This window comes from Gymnoscopelus microlampas (assembly GCF_963454915.1).
Source record: "Gymnoscopelus microlampas genome assembly, chromosome: 3".
Lineage (NCBI taxonomy): Eukaryota > Metazoa > Chordata > Actinopteri > Myctophiformes > Myctophidae > Gymnoscopelus > Gymnoscopelus microlampas.
Window position 1 is genome coordinate 36,903,000 of NC_139940.1, and position 20,379 is coordinate 36,923,378.

General features: G+C 45.7%; 1 protein-coding gene across 4 annotated transcripts in view; it reads right to left on the bottom strand.

Moving 5' to 3' along the window:
• vps13b (vacuolar protein sorting 13 homolog B) overlaps nucleotides 1-20,379 on the bottom strand; it is a 443,292-nt gene that overhangs the window by 324,884 nt on the left and 98,029 nt on the right. For all 4 annotated transcript variants that reach the window (XM_084052011.1, XM_084052012.1, XM_084052010.1 and 1 more), the window contains exons 18-19: nucleotides 1,691-1,825; nucleotides 613-792 (exon numbers count right to left, since the gene is read on the bottom strand). In XM_084052011.1, the coding sequence (XP_083908137.1) occupies nucleotides 613-792; nucleotides 1,691-1,825 (315 nt within the window). The remainder of the gene's footprint in view (nucleotides 1-612; nucleotides 793-1,690; nucleotides 1,826-20,379) is intronic.

The following is a 20,379-nucleotide window of genomic DNA, read 5'->3' on the forward strand; positions in this document are numbered from 1 at the left end:
AAAGAGTGGCATTTGTTCCTCAACGTAGTGCGAATGTGCGTGCAAAATTTTACCACAATCGGACACTGCGTTCATGATTTGCTGGCAGTTTGTTTAAAACTTTAGATGTCAATCTTAGCCAATCAGGATGGAATATGAAAAGTCTAACAGATCCGTCTTGATCACATGACTATGGAGATCATGTGTACCGATTTGAGTGAATTTGACTGACTGACAGACGGACGGGGTGACGGACACACGGACACGCGGATGGACGGACGGACAGGGTGCAAAACAGAGTCTCAGCCATGCCTTTCGGCCTGGCTGAGCCAATAAATCAACCATTCATCTGAAACAAAATTAAAATGATTTTCCATTGTGCGCCTAAGGTTATTAAAAGAATGGGGGGTTCAGAGAGAGCTCTACAGGGTAGTGACCATGTAATGTAGAGAAACATCTGCTGGCCTTGGAGTCTGGTTGCTACAGTAAAAATGCGCAGAATTGTGCATGGTGACCGTGGTCACATAGTATCTATGAATGCAAAACATATTGTGCAGCAGTTCTGTTGGCTGACACTGACGTACGACACTTTTGAAGCATGAATTTTCCTTCAAGAGTTTCAGCAGCTCCTACCTGAGTTTCTGCAGTCGTCTCCTTGCTGAGGCACCTGAACAGAGAAGGCCAGGAGATCAGGAGCCAGCAGGGACTCAGGCTTGCGGATCTCATTAAGCCAGCGGCTCATATGGAGTTCCTTGGTGTCAGACGGACCTTGGACCAGTGGAACGAGCTTCTCTTTCACTCCATCAGCTGAACCTGAGGAAGAAAAAGGAGTAAAATGGCACTGGCAATTTCAAACTATAATAGAGACAGATGTTCCACAACATTCTCTTTATTTAACTTCAACCCTCATTGTGCGCAGGAAAGGGGAGTGGAACATTTTGTTTGTCTTTTTTACATGTCAAGAAGGGATTTTAGAATTACTCAAAAATACCAACTTCTTCATAGCTGACTTTTTATAAATTCCGGAAAACTCCTGTTGCCATTTGACCCTACTTATTCTTCCTCTACCGTATGTTCTGATTACATCACATTCCCTTCTGCACCTACAGAAGCCAGCAAATGGAGAGGAGAGCTTGGATGAGGCGGTGCAACTTGAAGGGCCTCCGTTTCTGAGCTGGAATGGATGAGTGTGAAAGCACTAGCTGAGAATACAAACCTGTCAGTTGTACAAGAGAGATGGAGAAATCTCAACACGCTACTCTAAACATTTAAGTTATGACAGACTACCATTGGAAGACGGCCATAGATGTCAATTTAGAAATCAGGGAGGGGGAAAAAATACATTTCTGTACAGAGAGCTGGAACAAAGCTTCCAATCCGCTTGACAGAATGATGCGAGTACAGTATGACCTTGTGAACTCCATGCTATGACTCGAGCTCCAATAACATGAGATTGTTGCCTGGATATCACTCTACTTTTCCCTTACCATCAAAGACATGGCCTAGGCCCAATGACAGCGCCCCAGGAGAAAACAGTGACTGAATCATATAACTGGAGAGAAATCAAGACCAAGATTGAGGGAGAGGGATGGATGGAGAGACAGAGAGGATGAGGGCTGTGTAAAACTATCACAGAAAGAAGAGTCTAGGCGGGCTCAGTCTCTCCCTCCTACACAGGCAGTAAAGTTTAACAGGGCACAGCTGCACACACCTGGGGTCCTGGCGCACACTTTTACAGCTCCCACGGTTCCCGAGGCGCATTTCACCGTCGCACGGCTGCACAACTTCAGCTCCACATTCTGGACGGAGCCCTCGAGAGTCGGCGACGGGCTTGGAGATTTCACACCTAATAAAAAAAACAAAGCGAAAATGAAGTGCAGTCCGGCAGGTTTAAATGCTGCTGCCGCAGCTTCGTTAAACACTTGATTGGTCTTTAATTGTTCTTGACCCTTTTCTTTGCCCTCCTCCCCCCCTCAGCGGTCTGAGAAGCCAGGTGCTCTTAAATCCACACCTCAGTCAGGGTTGAGCACGTTGTGTGCGTCTGTTAAATGTGCTCTGGTGGGGATGCCGGATGTGCCCCCTCGGTTCCAGGCTGAACCCGGGAAGGCTTCCCCCATCCTAAAAGATGCCACCTCCATCCAGATTTGGATCAACTTGTTATGCTTCTGTACTATGGTAATGACTCTCCTAACAATGACACATTCAAATATGCTGGAAATCATCCTGGAAACACAGTCATCCGGATTTAGTTACTACATGAGTGAAGACTGGATGGTCCCCAAAAGCTTGTCTGTCTACTGTACTATACTGTCATGCCATTTCATAGTGCTATTTCAAATCAATTACACGCTATTGAAAGAGTTACACGTACAGTACCTCATGTTTTGTGAACCTAAAAAACCTATAGTGTCAATCAAACATGTTCTCATGTAGTGCATAATGTCTTGATGAGATGTTGTTCCCCCAAAATGACGTTTATGCTGTGTGTGTGTGTGTGTGTGTATTTATTTATCTATGATTAGACACTATGGCGCTATGATCATATTTTTCATCATTTCCAGTGAAAATATTTACAGTACGCTGATGGGCTTCTGGATGTAGTACAGCAAAATCAAAATATTACAGCCATGATGTTTTTTTTTAAGCATGCAGAAAGAATAGTAGCCAGGGTTAAAACCTCTTAAATTGTCTAGTGCTTGTTCTCTGCATTTTACAGGCTCCCCAGTAAATCCATTTAGGCGACAAGACATGTTAAGCTAAAGAACATGGCTACGAGGAGTTTGAATAATAGGCCAATATAAAGGATATATTTTCCCAAAACAATATCCAATAGGATTACACCTGCATTCAGCTTAGTGTCCTGTAACTCACCTAACACCAGTGTTACATCACAGAGTTCCTAGAGCGCTCCTCGCTCTGTGATTAGTCCTCTAACATGGCAGTCTAGTGTGGAAGAACCTTCTCCCTGCCATCTTTCCAGCCTGACACTGTTTGCACTGTGGCAAGAGGGGGGATTACACTCCCAGCATTATGATATGTCAATGTTATTTCTATGGTGAGAGGATATTTCAAACACATAAAGGGGGGAGGGAAGGGGCTCAGATACTCTGAGATCTAGGGAGCTCAGTGTGCCAAACCCCTGTTGAGGGGGAACGGGAGAACCATCCATCCACCATCGCATGCTACATTCTTCCAGTGAGCTGGCACTGTCCAAGGGAATCTCATCAAACTCTTACATCACCTGTTCCAATAAAGCTTTAGTTCTCAGAACACACACACACACACACACACACACACACACACACACACACACACACACACACACACACACACACACACACACACACACACACACACACACACACACACACACACACACACACACACACACACACACACACACACACACACACACACACACACACACACCCCTCCCAGAGTCAGACAGACACAGCCTTTCATTTCCTACAAATGTTCACAGCACTTCTTGACTGGGGTTTATGACTTTGGTGGTGCGAGTGGTAGCATAATAAAAACGTTTTCCTCCCTTTTCACCACAGGCAAAAAGGAGAAAGAAAGATGAACAGAGACAGGGATAGTAGCAAGAGACTGGCACAACGAAAAAATTAAGAGACGATGAGTGATGGAGAAACTACATTGGCAAGAAGGACAAAAATGGTGAATAAACTGAAAAGGAAAACGCGATCCGATGATGTGACAAGAGGTAACGAGAAATGTGGCGATGATGAGGAATGCCAGTGCACTGATCTAATAACTGCGGGTGAGTTAGTAGTTTCCTTGTTCATAAAGCAGAGAGGAGGAGAGCTACCAGAGAGCCTCTGAGGCAGGCTGCTCTCTGGAAGCTGTCCAGTTCATTATTATGGAGCAGCGTCTGGAAAACAGCCAGATCTCTGCTGTTTAAACCCTTAAGACCGGGAACGCATCAGTGTCATTTTTAGATTTCTTTGGCTAGTAACAGATCTGATATTTTTGAAAAATCGTAAACATTTGTGCGAATCATTGAATATATATATTTTTAAAGCGAACATTTGTAACTCAAATCTTTGCTTTTGGGGGGGGGGGGGGGTTGTCCCTGGAACCAAATATTTTGAGATGGGGGTCCGCGGCCAAATACATATCATTTTGTGGGTCCTAGACATGAAAAAGTTTGAGAACCACTGATTATAGCAACACAAGTTTTTTCAAAAAACTTTCAAAAAATGTCTTCTGATTTAGAAGACATTTTGTGGAATCGGCCCCAGGTCTTAATGGGTTAAAACAGAACACCAGAAAAAAAGACACAGGTCAGACCGACCAACCGACCGTCTTTCATCCCAGCTCCACCTCTGCCTTCTTTTTCTTATTTTCTTTTGTCTTAACTTCTCTCTCTCAGTGAATTCTTCTCCTCTGCTTGTCTTCCATCACTTTTCAACTAGTCATCATATGGACACGGGTAAGTTGGGTCAAGTTTTTTTTCTCTTAAATATGACCACTGTTATAAAACGCTCTCTGCTTTCATCTAACAACCCATTTGACCAAAATAAAAGGAAAATATGGGGATTCTGTGTTGCAGGCGTTTAATCTTAATCACCTAATGGTTGTTGTAACTGAGGTAAAAAGGGAAGGAAGGTTGGACGGATGGAGGGATAGAGGTAGGTGGACGTTAGGAGGATGCTTAAGCGGGGGAATTACGGGCAATTGCAGAAATTGTTTGAGTCTGGAGGTGGGGAGCCATGGAGGACGAGATTTGTTCAAGAAGTTTCCCTTAACCACCGACTTCCCTCCTCTCCCTCAGACAAATTACCCAACAACCTCTTCACCTGCCGTCTGAGGGGCCCTCTAACAGCCCAGATGGAAGATGGGGATGATAATGACCCCTCCTTCTGTCTCACTGCCTGCCATTTAATCTGTCCATCTACGGGGTCAGACAGACCAATGCTGTCTGACTGCCTGTCTTAAGTATTACTGCACGTGGCCCTGGCTCCATTAAAAAATACTGCTACTCCTCTCGACTTAATCAGAATCAGATCCGAGAAACCATTCTGGGTCCAGGCCCACCGTTAAGAAATCAGGTACGATGTTTTTGCACTTCGTCTGTCATCTGCGGACCTTGCTAGTCTAGACCGTTATTGTCTACGTCTACCAGATGAACAGGATTTCTCAACTGAAACCATTGAGCAGAGTTCAGTTACCATAGGCAGACATCTGCAGGCAGACACATATGTGCAAGTTCATGTATGCACGCATACACACAGAGGCACACACTCATACACATGTACAGTCCCTCCATCATGTCTGTGGCACCTACATCTATAGTACAAAGAGCAAGAGTGTGTGTAGGGGCCCTGGGGAGGGAGAGAGAGAGAGAGAGAGAGAGAGAGAGAGAGAGAGAGAGAGAGAGAGAGAGAGAGAGAGAGAGAGAGAGAGAGACACACACACACAGAGAGACAGACAGACAGACAGACAGACAGAAACATCGTGGCACATACATAGTACTGTATGGACATATGGCTATACTCTTCTCCCGCTGGAAACAATATCCACATATTGATCATAAAAAGACACGGCGCTCAACATTTGGCAATATTATTGAGTGAGTCTTGGAACACCTCGAAAACACCTTAACAGTACCCAGGAGAAAAACAAGCCGTTCCGACAGGAGTGAAGCCCTGCAGGAGGAAGGAGAATGGATATCCAGATCCGAGGGCCATTTGGTCCTTCTCAGAAGGGTCCTGAAGGGAAAATGAATGTAACATCCATGAGCGGGTTGCCACAAAGACTCACTGCTCCCAAGAGACCTTCAGTCTTACTCCAGGAGATGGAGACGTTAAAAGAGCCAGACAATCTGGAACATGACAGAGGCCGTTCCTCTGCAGTCTATAGGCTTTGATAAATTGCACTAGGAGTATCACTGTAACATATCCCCTTGCCCACTACACATCCTAAAGGGCAGTGTGCACCTGCTGAGGGGCAAACCCCTGGACAATGCTTTGACCAGCTGTTGGTCTATAAAAAAAAGTGGGGTGCACTGCACAGGAAGAGAAGAAAGAGAGAGAGAGAGAGAGAGAGAGAGAGAGAGAGAGAGAGAGAGAGAGCAAAAGCTGTTTGAATTAGAATTTGGCTGATATTGGCACTCAGTGTGTGTGTGTGTGTGTGTGTGTGTGTGTGTGTGTGTGTGTGTGTGTGTGTGCATGCGTGCGTGCGTGTGAATATGTATTGTAAGGGTGCGTTTATGTGTTTGCATATGTGTGTGGGTAATATCCATAAATGTGTACATGCTTGCATTGCAGTTGGGCTTGCATATGTGCATGCGTGTGCATGCACGTGTGTGTGTGTGTGTGTGTGTGTGTGTGTGTGTGTGTGTGTGTGTGTGTGTGTGTGTGTGTGTGTGTGTGTGTGTGTGTGTGTGTGTACGTGTGTATGTGGTAGTGTTATTTGTTGAGCGAGGGCAGGTGCAGGGAGCATATAAACACACAGCTGGGGGCAGAGGCTAAGACATTCCATCAAACACTCTGATGGCAAGTTTGGCAACTATGGGCAGCTGGATTTACCATCCTGTAGAGTAGACCCACAGGAAAGAGAAGGAGAGAGCGACAGAGGGAGTCAGCTGAAAGAAAGAAAGAAAGAAAGAAAGAAAGAGGAAGAACAAAAAAGGGGCAAAGAAAGAAAGAAAGAAAAATAACAAAAAGGGGGGAAAGAAAGAAAGAGGTAGAACAAAAAAAAGGAACAAGGAAAAAAGAAAGAAAGAAGTGGGGTAGAGAGAGGAAAAAGCAGTGTAGCATCATGCTTATGAGGCGGTGCGCGATGTGGACGCAACATTTCTGCACCATGCTTCCAACATACCTCAGTAGTTGGGTCATTTGTGTATGCACGTGTCTATGGACGTATGCGTATGAGTGACACAGTGAGTGAGTGAGAGTGCGTGTGTGCTTGTGTGTGTGTGTGTGTGTGTGTGTGTGTGTGTGTGTGTGTGTGTGTGTGTGTGTGTGTGTGTGTGTGTGTGTGCGTGCACGATCGTGTGGGTGTGTGTGTGTGTTTGTGTGTGTGTGTCTGAGTGAAACAAGGAGCTTTTGTATGTAGGTATGAATTTATATGTGTGTGTGTGTGTGTGTGTGTGTGTGTGTGTGTGTGTGTGTGTGTGTGTGTGTGTGTGTGTGTGTGTGTGTGTGTGTGTGTGTGTGTGTGTGTGTGTGTGTGTGTGCTTGCATGCGCTTTTACAGGACATCTGTGTACTTGAAAGCCATGTTGTGCACATTCCAACATGTCCTGCTCTCCCTCCTTTGAGGAACGGTATGGGAAAATCAGCCACGCTGCAACTCTGGACCCGGATAGCCTACATTCTACAATGAGGAGCTCAGTGTTTGTCTTAGCCTGTGTTTCATTAGAGAGCTGTGATAATACCTCAGAGATAATAAACTTTACTCCAACATTCACTGTCACTGCTACAAAAACCTCTACATGAAAAGGATAAGGATAAGGGATTGTTTTGTTTTTTTTTGTTCGTTTTTTTTTATTATTATTATTATATGTGAGGCTTATGGCTGCTGATATTCACGTGGGAACTCAGAAGACTTGTAAAATGAAGATGGAGAAAAGCAGAAGGCCTTGTCTCAGCGTGAGAGTTTTTTTTTTAATGTCAGCTCCAGCACTTCAGGAAGCAGCCAGCTGAGCCATTAAGTGTTGACGCAGAACTTGTAACTGTCTCTACTGCGGAGGCTGAGGCACTAAAGGCATTGAAATCCAATACCAATAAGGCCATGCCATGCAGAGCGCAGACAGAGAACAGGAAGGACAGACATAGGCAATTACAAGGAGACATTCATTTTGATAAGATTTTCACTTAATAAAATGATGATATTCGGTTGGTTTCTCACACCACATCACTTTTTGTGCTTCTGCAGTTGAGGTGTACAGCTTAGGTTTGTTAACAGGCTTCAACTGACTAACTCACTGACTGACTGGTGAATTTTACCACTTTATACAGCGGTGGGATTTGTGCAGAATATTGACTGACTGGTGAATTTTACCACTTTATACAGCGGTGGGATTTGTGCAGAATATTTCTATTTCTAATGACTGATGTGCTGTACCCCTGCAATCTAGAGGGATGAAAGCATGGCTACCAGAGAGATGGACAGAGACAGGCAGGTAGACTGACAGGCAGAGGGATGTACTGTATGTCCTTCCAGCTAAAGAGTTGTCAAACAGTCAGGTCGATGCAGTACACAGAAAAGGGGAGCAGTCAGACATGAACACAAACAGTGAGGAATGGATGACAGTCAGACGTGTAGATCTGTAACTGTCTGTCATGAAACAGGATAGACCTCTGTTTCAGTCAAATATCGTCTAGCTAGAGAGCTGAGAGAGAGAGAGAGAGAGAGAGAGAGAGAGAGAGAGATGCTGGCTCATATGATGGTATAGACAGAATAGAAGTCAACTGAGCCATTAAGCACTGGTACAGAAGCAATAACTGCCGGGAGGGACCGAATGAAAGACAGTAACCAGAAGGACTGCTGGCACTGGGCCCACTAGTGTGCGCATGGGTGCGCACACACGCACAAGCACAAGGGCGCGCGCGCGCACACACACACACACACACACACACACACACACACACACACACACACACACACACACACACACACACACACACACACACACACACACAGAAACGGACAGGCAGAGAGACAGGTGAAGAGACAAGGAGAAGCAGAAGTGGTCTGTCCTGCTATGAGAAGGGCTGAAGAAAGAGCAACAAATCTGGCAGAGGTCCAAAGTAAGCCACAGGGGTCAGATCAAAGATTCTCCACCAGATGGGATCTGATTGGTCTGACTGCTTGCAAAGGAATCAAAAGACGTATCATTGTAAACATTTTTAAATTGCCCAACTCAAGATTTGTGACGAGACAAACCAGTTACACATAAACACAAGGAGTGCAAACTCAGTTAACCGTTCCCATAGCAAAGTCACTATACAATTTGTCCATTCTTCATGTTGACATTTTGTGATTGGTTAAAATGATGTAGCTCTAATCCTGGTGTACAGTATATTACAAAAATGACATCCTCCACAATGTTTTAGATTGGAACAGTTTATATTTAATCTTTGATCTGAACAGGCCTTTAGAGAGAGAGAAATAAGTTGGCAGGTAGATAATATGATCTACTACCTACCTACTGTAGGTTGTAGGCAGGTAAAATATTACAATTACCAATGTGTACAAAGTCTGTGTGAAGAGACACACGAACATCCGTGTACGCACGCACGCACACACACACACACACACACACACACACACACACACACACACACACACACACACACACACACACACACACACACACACACACACACACACACACACACACACACACACACACACACACACACACACACACACACACACACACAGGCAGGGAACTTCCAGAGGATATGTAGATGAGAGGCTGGCACGAAGTGATGGTGTTAGCTGCTGCCTGTCTTCCTGGGGGGGGGGGGGGGGGTGATGGGGTGGTGATAGTGGACGGAACGGAGGTAAGGGAATGTTGGGTGGTGGAGGTGGGGTGGCTAATTTCCATGATTACCCCCCCCCCCCACCTCCAGGTGCTGCCTTGCCTCTGTCTTTTCTGTCTCCCAACTAAAACTGTGTCACATGTTCGCTCTTCCACTCATTCAAACACCGGTTCACTCTGCCACCGAATTACCACAATTAAGGAGCCTTCATGCGGAAGCAATTTGGCCAACACTAATGGGCCTAAGCAGTATGGGTTTTGGAAACTGGTGCAGGGGGGTGGGGGTGTGTGGAGGAATGAGTGAGCAAAAAAGACCAACCGAGAGAGAGAGAGAGAGAGAGAGAGAGAGTAAGAGAGACTAGTAATACCAATGTGACGAGTCCACACCACAGTGCAGTTTTAGACGTGAACAGTGACGTACTGTATGGGATTCCCGCATCGCCACTTGTGAGGAGACGATTAGCCCAGCGGTGAGATAGGCCACTAGAACACAGCTACGGATGAGAGGGCCTGTCTCTCAATCTCCCAGAGCCCCGGCCCTGACATATTGGGTTAGCATGAGAACCAGGGGCATTCTGGCTTTGAAGAGGCAGCCAGCGTGGAATGCCAGTGTGGTTGCACCATGAGAGAGAGATGCTCAGCACAACAGACCGCAGCTAATGACGCTAAACCAGGCCCTCTGTTGCTGAAACGTAAACCCCCGGATTACAGCACCCTCTCTGTTCCTGACTCTCCAACTCTCTCTCTCTCTCTGTTCCTGACTCTCTATTAGTCTCTCTCTCTCTCTCTCTCTCTCTATCTGTCTCTCTCTATTTCTCACTCTCTGTCTCTCTCTTTCTGTTCCTCACTCACAGTCAACTCTGTCTCCTGACTATCCCTCACTCTATTCCTCTCATTTTCTCTCTCTCCCTCTCCCACTCTCTCTCTCTCTCCCCCCCCCTCCCTCTCTCTCTCTCCCTCCCTGTGGAACAGAAGAAAGTGGAACCCGGCTGGTGGAACTTGTGAGTCTTTTTTTTTTTTTTGATCAATAATCCACCGAAATCAATATTTATGTCCCAGCTTAAGCAGTGGCTGTGTGTGTGTGTGTGTGTGTGTGTGTGTGTGTGTGTGTGTGTGTGTGTGTGTGTGTGTGTGTGTGTGGTGGTAGCCAAGACTGGGGTGACTGGGGTTTTGGTGCTGCGGAGGCACTTCAATGGGAGTCGTGGTGGAAATTTACGGCTGTGTGACGTGGAGCTATGTGCTCAGTCGGCACTTACTTGCTCCCCTTAGACGGGGATGGTGGGTTTCGCAGCAGAAACTAGCAGATGAGCTAAATACAAACAGATTTATTAGGGTTCAGGACCTAATAACAGTCAGTGCAAGTCTTGTCTGCTGTGGTGTGAATGCTGTAAAGTTCCATTCTGCTTACATTTATTTTCAAGCCTGAGTGACACACACTCCCTGTGATGTCTGATTGGGAGGGCATTATTCACAGACTATGCTGTGTGAACTATCTGTTATGCTGCTGCATTTCAACACATATCACAATGTGATATCTAAGCTATCCATCTTCATCAGCCATGTTCTGTGAACCTACAGAGTAATGATTCTACAGGCTTGAGTAGTCACTCATTCCAGCTTCACCTTGTTTCATGCTTCACTGATCCTCCTCCACTGTTATCTGTCTATATGGACGATTTCATCCAAATGCAATCATTATGCAATCATTATTTTCCTCATTTTGTTGTTAGTTTCTTAGGTTAGGTTAGGTAACACCTAAGCAGGGGAAATGGTCTTATTTTGCACACCTACATCTTGGGAAATTCGGAATGAAAGTAAAGCCATGGCGTAATGAATGGTAACCAGATTTCTCCTCACTTGTCTGTTTAACGCATTAACTATCGATGACACGCTGTAAGGGCCTACAAGACCTTTCCACCATAACACCGTTTCATAAAAGATGGCTGCAGGGGGTTTTCATATCATATTGCTGTTTCATCCCCCACAGGGGAGATGAATCGAACTTTTGAGGTTACAATTACGTCAGCTCACAAGCTAAAGTGAGCGCCACACTTCAGCTCACTATACAGTTATAGTACTACACTCCAGGCGCCAAGGTTTCTCAAAACCCCTCTTTGAGATAAACTCCAGTGTGCCACTATATGCCAATGGGGGTTACACATATTTTAGCGGAAAGAAAGATGCTCTTGCTAAACACACTGGAGATTTGTGCATAAGAACAAAAGATAAAAGGTTGGAGGTGGAATCTAAGCTCTTCCCCCTGATCCTGTACCAGGATCATCCCTGTCCTCCAACATGCGTGGAATCACATCTTATTTCCCATGACAGAGAAAGTGGGCTACCGTTCAAAGCAACAGTAGAGAGAAAATCCTTGGCACGCTCTCAGTTGATTCTTGATTTCTTTTAAATATCGTCTTTCGCCAGGAGCCTGTGGACGGTGTGAGGAGAAGAAGGGATGATGGATGGTGAGTGATGGTGAGAAATGACAAGCCTGTATGTCCCCTGATGAGAGCCTGACGTCACCCACTGGGAGGGTTTGTTATGTACTGTATGTGTGTGCGTGTGTGTGTGCGTACGTGCACATTGAGAAGGCTGGTTGGTAAGCTCTAAGGGGCTTTGGGTTGATGGAGAAGCAGACCTCATTCTCTCTCCCCACTCATCCCCTCAAACATGTACATAAGTCCATGTAATCAGAGGCCCTGAAGCCAGCGCAACACAACAAACTTCTGTTTTCCATCGACTCTCTCTCAATTCCTCTCATTAGCTCTAGTCTGAAATGAAGGACAGAGGAGCGAGAGAGCAAGAGAGAGAGAAAGAGAGAGAAGAGAGCTTCAGAAAGACAAAAGACAAGAGGAAGGCCCGAGTCTGGATCAACTTAAAACATCATCACAGTCAGGAGTGGAGCGAGGGGCCGTCTGCGGAGGGCCCATTGAAGTTTTCATTGACAAGAACCGTCTCGAGTTCCATCCGAGATTTATTTATCGGGTCTCTGATGCTGACACGATGTGTTTTTAATGTCAGAAATAAGGTTGCGTATGAACGAAAAAGGAAAAAAAGTCCCCCTCGCTTTTCTGCTGTCTTGCTTTCTCCCTGCCCTGATGTCAATCCGTGCAGTGGACAAGGCAGACAAGCATAAATTCCTCCCAAACCAATAAGATACCTCTTCAAAGACATATAGGGAGACTTGAGTGAGAGGCCGGGCCGCGTTGAAACAGACATCTCAGGGTTTTCATTAAGCCTCTCATCTCTTTACTGACATTTGTGACAACCACAAACCACGGAAAATAAATAATAAAAAAGGGCTCCCGCCCTCCCTTTTGCTTTCTTTGTGTAACAATGAAATGGAGTATCAAAATAATCTCTGTGAGCTAAGTGCATGAGCTCCGTTATGTGACAGGACAAAGCTGCGTGTTCCTCTGGTCTGTCTTGAGTAATAGATGGGGAACATTAAGGCTGTGTGTAAGGCAGTCATGTCGGCTAGAATCTGTGGATCAGTGGAAAACGGTGGAAAAATGAGTGGAGTGCAGCCTCCTCTGTTGGGTCTCAATGAGAGGGTTGCGCTACCAAGAGCTGCATTGGCACGATAGGAGAGAGACAGAGACAGAGAGACAGAGAAAGAGACAGAGAGAGAGACAAAGAGAGAGAGGTGGTGGGGGGGGACGGGGAGGTCAGCACTGGGGGGACATGATGGGAGTGCAAAAGGAGGGAGAGAAAAGAAAAGAGACAGTCAGGTGTGCTCGGGGACAGCAGACGGTATAAGAAGCAGATATAGCAGGTATCAACTTTCACAGGCAAGAGAGGGGTATGAAAATAGACACTTTCCCCCCTCAATAACACCAGGCTATTACCAACACTTATGGGCCCGTGTCATCACAAGGGGATTTGCGCCAGACCCGTACTCCTCCTGAAGTCAGCCAGATCACAAGGATAGCTGTGACAGCAGCAGGCTTTTTCATGCAGTGTAAAACGATAAATAAATGAAATGTTGTCCCCACAAGTCAACCTTCCCTTAATGTAACCTTGATCAGTCTCGATACTGTATGTTTTTTCCCGCTTTTGAACTGCCGTCTCCCTATTTTTCTCCTGCACATCCAAGACAGGCGAGACCATGTGCAGAGGGGACCTTGTAAAAACAAAAGACTTGTTTTAGTATTGATACGGTCGGTCCCGGGCTATTATTATCAACATGCTGCTAGCCTGCTACATTAGGAGTCCATGAGCCCCCTATATCCAAACATTCTTACCATCACTTGCCTTAAATGGAATCCCATGGTGTGAATTTCCTAGAAGAGTTTGCTATGTTCAGCAGTCGGTTCCAACGTAAGTATGTGTATGTGTATGTGTGTGTGTGTGTGTGTGTGTGTGTGTGTGTGTGTGTGTGTGTGTGTGTGTGTGTGTGTGTGTGTGTGTGTGCGTGAGTGCGTGAGTGCGCGTATGTGTGTGTGTGTGTGTGTGTGTGCGCTCGTGTGTCAGCCTACTCCTGTAAGAATATAAGTGTGAATTTCCGTCTGTGTGTCTCACCCAACACCCAATTAGGTGGCAAAGGTGGATTTAATAAAGGCAAGGCCAGAGGGCTGATGGCTAGCTGTGTGTCTGAAGTGTTCTGTTCCCTCTCTGCACTAACACCAACACCACCAACACCAACACGTCCCTCAGCTTAGCTCTGTCCACACCTGGCTCTGCTCCGAATACAGACATCTGGGCACTAAGGTCTACCCCACACTCTCAACCTCTTTCTACTCTTCTCTTTACCACCCCTCCTGCTCTCTACCTCTCTTTCCCTCTGTACGCGTCATGCTTAAGTTATGTCTCAGCTCGTATATCACCCAGCAATCATCTAGAGCAGGTCTGGTGGCCACCACCGACCAACCTGCGCCAGAGCCTGGCAGCCTCACCTTCTCACCCTCACTCTCTCTCTCCACCTCCTTCCCCCTGGGTCTCCCTGCCTGCCCCAGACCACCACACAGCTACAGTACACTGGGTCTCCCTGCCTGCCCCAGACCACCACACAGCTACAGTACAGGACTGGACGCTGCTGCACCAGCTAGAGTACTTTTATGTTCAAGTTCAAATGTAGCTTCGTTTGAACTTAAGGGTTGGAGTAGTATAAACTGGATGGATGCACCATACAAGATAGTTCTAACATAGGGTTAAGATAAAACTTACAATGTACAACTACCTCCTACAAGGTGTAAAACCTTGGGGAAAAACAACAACTATAATACAGGGTTAGTTTGTCCAAAAGATACAATATTAGTGACAACATGTGCAATAAACAAATGTATTTTTTTATGAAAGCATACAGTTTAGTGGCAGTGGATTCGTTTCCATTCCAGTGTTGTATTAGTGATTTATAGGTCCTAGTTAGTATGTCCAGTAGGATGAATAACACTGTGAGGAAACATCTAATTCGATATGAAGCTAAGTCCACTGAACAGCACAGTTGATCTTGAGTGAGGGAACAATCCCAGTGAGAGTTTGGCTTACTGCAACTGTCACTCTGATATGGCTCCCAATCAAAAGCATTCCTCCTCAGAGCGTTTCAGTTCATTGAGAAGTCCTTGTGGTGAATATCAATAATCTTGGAGTCAGATGTGACTGAGATACAACTCCCTTTCAGGCTGAGTTACAGAGGAAAAAACAGGCAACAAGGCATTTCCACCGCTGGCCATGTTTAAAAGGATCGGACGGGCCAAATCATCCATCTTTTATAATGAGTTGTCTGCAGTTCCTCTAAATCTGGTGAATCCCTGCCTCTCTGTGTGTCGTCTGAAGCTTTTATTGCCATGTCACGGATGCAAGGCTACGACGAGGATGGCTAATTTCTGTTTGATCAAGGACACAAAGAGCAGACGCACACACATATGCAAGCCTGCAAGCAGTCATGTGCGAACCCACAAATGTGCACATACATGCACACACACACACACACACGTGTACACGTACACACACACAAACACCACTCCGCTGTCTTCCGCCTTGTCTGAGAAGATATTTACAGTAAGTAACTGCGGTGTCTCTCTCCTCCAGGCAGACTTGTACCATCTGTAGGTTTAAGAGCACTTTGTGGAACATCACTTTATGTTGAGTTATAAATACATCTTTTAAAATCAAAAGACTCTGGCAATACTCTGCATGTCCCCAGGGGACTCGGGTGAATGAATCAAAAAACAATAAAGCTATCAGCATAGAGGAATAGATGACGTCAGTGAGCTGATGTGTTGGGATGTGCCGTTTACTATACCTCCTCCTATTTCGACACAAATTCTGAGATTCTCAACCTTTTTAAATTCAAGGATCCCCCAGTTTGATATGCATTAGGGCCACAGACCTCTATTTGATGTGCGTTTTATCTTTGGGACCCAAATTTACACTGTAAAATCGTCAGTGTTAATTTAACTCTAAGAGCATACAAACTGCACCCACAGCATTGCAAATTATACACACACAATAGCATGTAGACTCAGAGACAGTGTGTGGGAGGTCATTGTGGTCAGTGTGGCGCTGGGCTTGAGGTTAGCGGCAGCCAGGAGCAGCAACGGACCACAATTACTGGCTACTTTCTGCTATTACAACAACTACTACTGTACTGACTGCTACTACCAACCACCAGGACTGACTGGCCTCACAAGACAAGAGGTAGAAACACACAGAGAGAAAGGACAAGAGAGAAGCAACCTCAAGATTAAATACGGTTACATACTGTACAGAGACAGCATGTTGAGAAGAGAGTGATGGTAGAGGAGAAAAATAAAGAGAGGGAGGAAAGAAACAAACAAACAAACAAACAAATTAACCAAACAAAGAAAGCAAGAAGCGTAGCAGAGCATCATGTACTGTAGCGTAATCCTGTCTTCTCACCAAGCCCCATAGCAGCTGAATACGGTCAAACTTTTTTCGGCTTCAGCAGGTCAATAAGAACAAAATGATGTCATTGCGGAGCAAACAGCCTGGCCGAAGTTCATCTCGGCAGTTCTTACACCTCCAAGATTTTGGAACTAGCCAAACATCACAGACACACCAATGGTGTGTAATTGGTCAGACACTGAATGCGCTTGTGATTTGTATTGTTTTGCACTTTTGAAGAAAGTTTGTCTGAGGTTAGGAGGTACTAACACCTCTACAATTCCTCGCTGAGCGACTACAAACACAACCTGACGGCAATTAAATAATGGAAAGAGACAGCAGACACGTCCACTGTGTCTGTTGCCAGAAAGGACGAAACCTCTGAGACGAATTATGTCAAAGCATGTCAGAGGTTGATGTAAACAAACAGCGGAGATCCGTGGTAAAACCACTGTTCCAGCACTCTATACAGGCAGGGTCTAACATTCAGAACTCAGAGCGAAGCCCCAGCGATTATAAAACAGTTTCGTCCTCAGAGAACTTTGTTCATTTTGGCAAGTCCTGCTGAAGGCAAAAAGTTTGACCTTGTTTGGAGAATGCAACAGGTTTAAGGGATAAAGGGCCTTACAGTCACGGACGCTGTGTCCACACACATACACACACAAACCTCCCTATAGATCACCTATCAATTTTCACAAGACAACCAGACACATAAGAGTATGACACTGTTGATGTTTTTTCTTTGACAAATAAAATAAAACATTAGTATGAGCTCCTCTGGGGCATAAAAAGAAGGCAGAGTGATGGAATAATAATCTGTCACCGCAGAAAATGTTGCTGAGCAGACTGAAGCAGAGCTGGAAGCCAGTTAAAAGCTTTTCAATAGCACTCCTGTCTCAAAAATCAAGCCATTAACCACCGCTAGACAGACAGTTGTGTGACAAACCAAACTGTCACGCAATAGGCGGTTAGCGAATGAGTTTGATTCCCCAGGGAGAATGAGATTATACGCTGATTTCACCCGTTCTGCCTCCGCTCAGAGGCCAAATGTAGGGTATTTCTTGTTCTGCTGCTCTAATGTATGTATGTGCGTACAGTATGTGTGTCTGCCACTGAGCAGCGCAGTAACCAGAGGACCTACAAGTCCTCGCGGCTGTGTTCCAGTCAGCTATAATGACTTCTTGAAGTCTCTAAATGTTGCTTTTATCTGATTCCACCATTGAAAGCAGAACGAGAAACTTTCCAGATTAGCTCCCCCGTTTTTTTCTATTTCTAAGGAACATTTAACAGGCTGTCAGTACCTTGAGATTAAAATTGAGGCTTTGTAGGGTTTTTTTCTCGTCTTGCTGAATTGTGGAATTTCCTTTGGAGAGGGAGTGAAGTAACGTGCCCACGTGGCTCCCCAGCGAAGGACACTGACCGCTTGTGTTATCAGCTAGGCCTCGATATGAAACACCTTCCACTATTGAATCCCCCCCCCAAAACATCAAACAGAAAGAGAGAGAGAGGAGGGAGGACTGACAAGAAGAATGAAAGAAGGCAAATGTTCAAAGCGAACAGCTTTTGTTTGCCATGTTCAGCAGTCGGTTCCAACGTAAGTATGTGTGTGTACGTGTCCGTGTGTGCGTGTCCGTGTGTGCGTGTGTGTGTGTGTGTGTGTGTGTGTGTGTGTGTGTGTGTGTGTGTGTGTGCGTGTGCGCGTAAGATCCATCTTGGCTTGATTGGTGACAAAGGAACCAAAGCAGGATCCAAACTTCTGGACCCACATGTGAATGTATTGAACATTCTCCCAGACCCACGGTCATCATTACCAGAAACAGTGGCAGCCAGACAGCAAGGCAGCCAGTCAGTCAGTCAGTCACACTACGGGAAACAACAGTCACCGCTGAGATGGCAAATACTTTTACAGAGCACAGGGCCAGAGAAGTGGCTCCATGTTAACAGTTAAACATTTACTCCAATATAGTACCCACATTTAACATTCAATGGCTTTAAAGACTGTAAAATAAAGAGCACTGACTTTAGTGGGCTTTTCATCAGGAGTTACTGCAGTAAGGGCTTCTTGGCTAGCTCCCTGACTTCACTTTAGCAAAGGGGAGGACCGATTAGAGCGGAGGAGGGGAGAGGAGAGGACAGGAAAGGAGAGGAGAGACAACAGCTAAAGAGAGAAAAAGAGAGAGGAGAGAGCAAAGAAGAAGTGAAGGAGTGGAGGAGTACAAACGAGTATGGAGGCGAGTGTGGGACGGCTAGAGGAGAGCGGCAGCGAGCGAGCGTGAGGCGAGCAGCCAGCAACAGAGCAGTGGGCCAGGTCCAATCATGACGCTACACATGTGGACAACACCACAGTGGCCACAGGACCCAAAACTATTCAGCAAGGTTACACTGGCGGTGCAGGCAGGGGCCCGCTACAGCAAACACAATTCACAGTGCTTCACTCTTTCTACAGATCTCCTGCTCCTTCTCTTATGTTCCCTTTACTCCTCTCCACCACACTTACGTAGTCACAGTGAAGATTGATATGGAATGGGACAGCTAACATCTTCCTAAAGGCTCATGAGTGTCGCCACAATTTCACAAGCAGATACACCGCTAGACACATTGGGTTATATCATGAGAAGTATTGAGTTTTTTCCACACTAAACACACACTTATACAACACATCACCTCTTCCCTTTTCACTCCCCTGCCTTTCTAAACCCCAACTCTTTTCCCCTGCTCTTTTTCTAACCTGCCAGTGCAGGGACCAGATGTGCAAATGTTTCTCCGTGTTGCTATTCCAGTGCCGTTCCAAGAGCAGAGAGGCAGAGCGAGGGGAGAGGAATATTTGACTTCACTCCACGGGAGACCAGTTTCATAAATTTTGGCGGGCCTCGCTATGGTGAAAAAGGTAGCCGGGCTGGCTTGGCTGGGGGAGAATGTTGACGGCATACCCAACAACATGATCCTAATGAGTTGGAAAATCCCTGGCCCTCCAGAGGACTGTCCAGATGCTACCGTCATGAGAAACGCTACCGTTTTATTGAATTCAGCCTTCCCTCCCCCTTCTTTAACAAGGGGCAGAATTTATTATTTGACCATTAAGGCATCCTAGGCGACATGAAGCGTAAAACAGTTTGGGAGTTATTCTGCCCTCGGCTGCAGGTTCTCTACCCCACACTGGGCATGAAGCATCTATGTGTAAGTGTCTACAATTTAAGCATTTAGCAGACGCTCTTAATCCAGAGCGACTTATGTCTATGTGAAAGAGTATCGCGTGCACTTACACATATGCGCGCATCTGTGTACTTTTGGAGAACCAAAGACCTGGATATCTGCCCCCTCCCCCGCCTGCCCCTGGTAGAGGGTCTGCAGCCAATTTGCCCCCGCTAGCTCACAAGCTACCATCAGGTTGACTGGCTTTAGGGGAACGCCACTCTGGCACAGAGTGCGCTGAGCCCTGAGAAATAACTGTAAAACTTTTCATAACCAAGTTGATTCACTTTAAGGTCCAGCCAATTCCATATATCTCCCCTGACAGTTTACTGGTACTGCCGAACAAGCTTGACTTTATGTAGGAGCTAAACAAACAAAGGACAGTAAATGTACTTTATGGAAAATAGAGGTTTTCATAAAACAACCATGATGATGACTGTAATAATATGTAATAGAACAGTCTAAGGGAGAACAGATGAGCAATGCAACTCAGCTTGTTGCTTGACAAAGACCATGCATGGTTGGAACGTTGCACAAAATGAACCACCAAAGGGAGCATTAATCTAGGCTGCAGCCATTTTGCTCTCTTCCCAAGTGTTTCAGATGCCTTTGTAGAATAATAATTGTCATGTAATTATTAAACACACACACACACACACACACACACACACACACACACACGTATACACACACACACACACACACACACACACACACACACACACACACACACACACACACACACACACACACACACACACACACACACACACACACACACACAGGAACAGAGCCTATAATGCCATGATATGAGCACAAACATACACGCACACGCACGCACACACACAC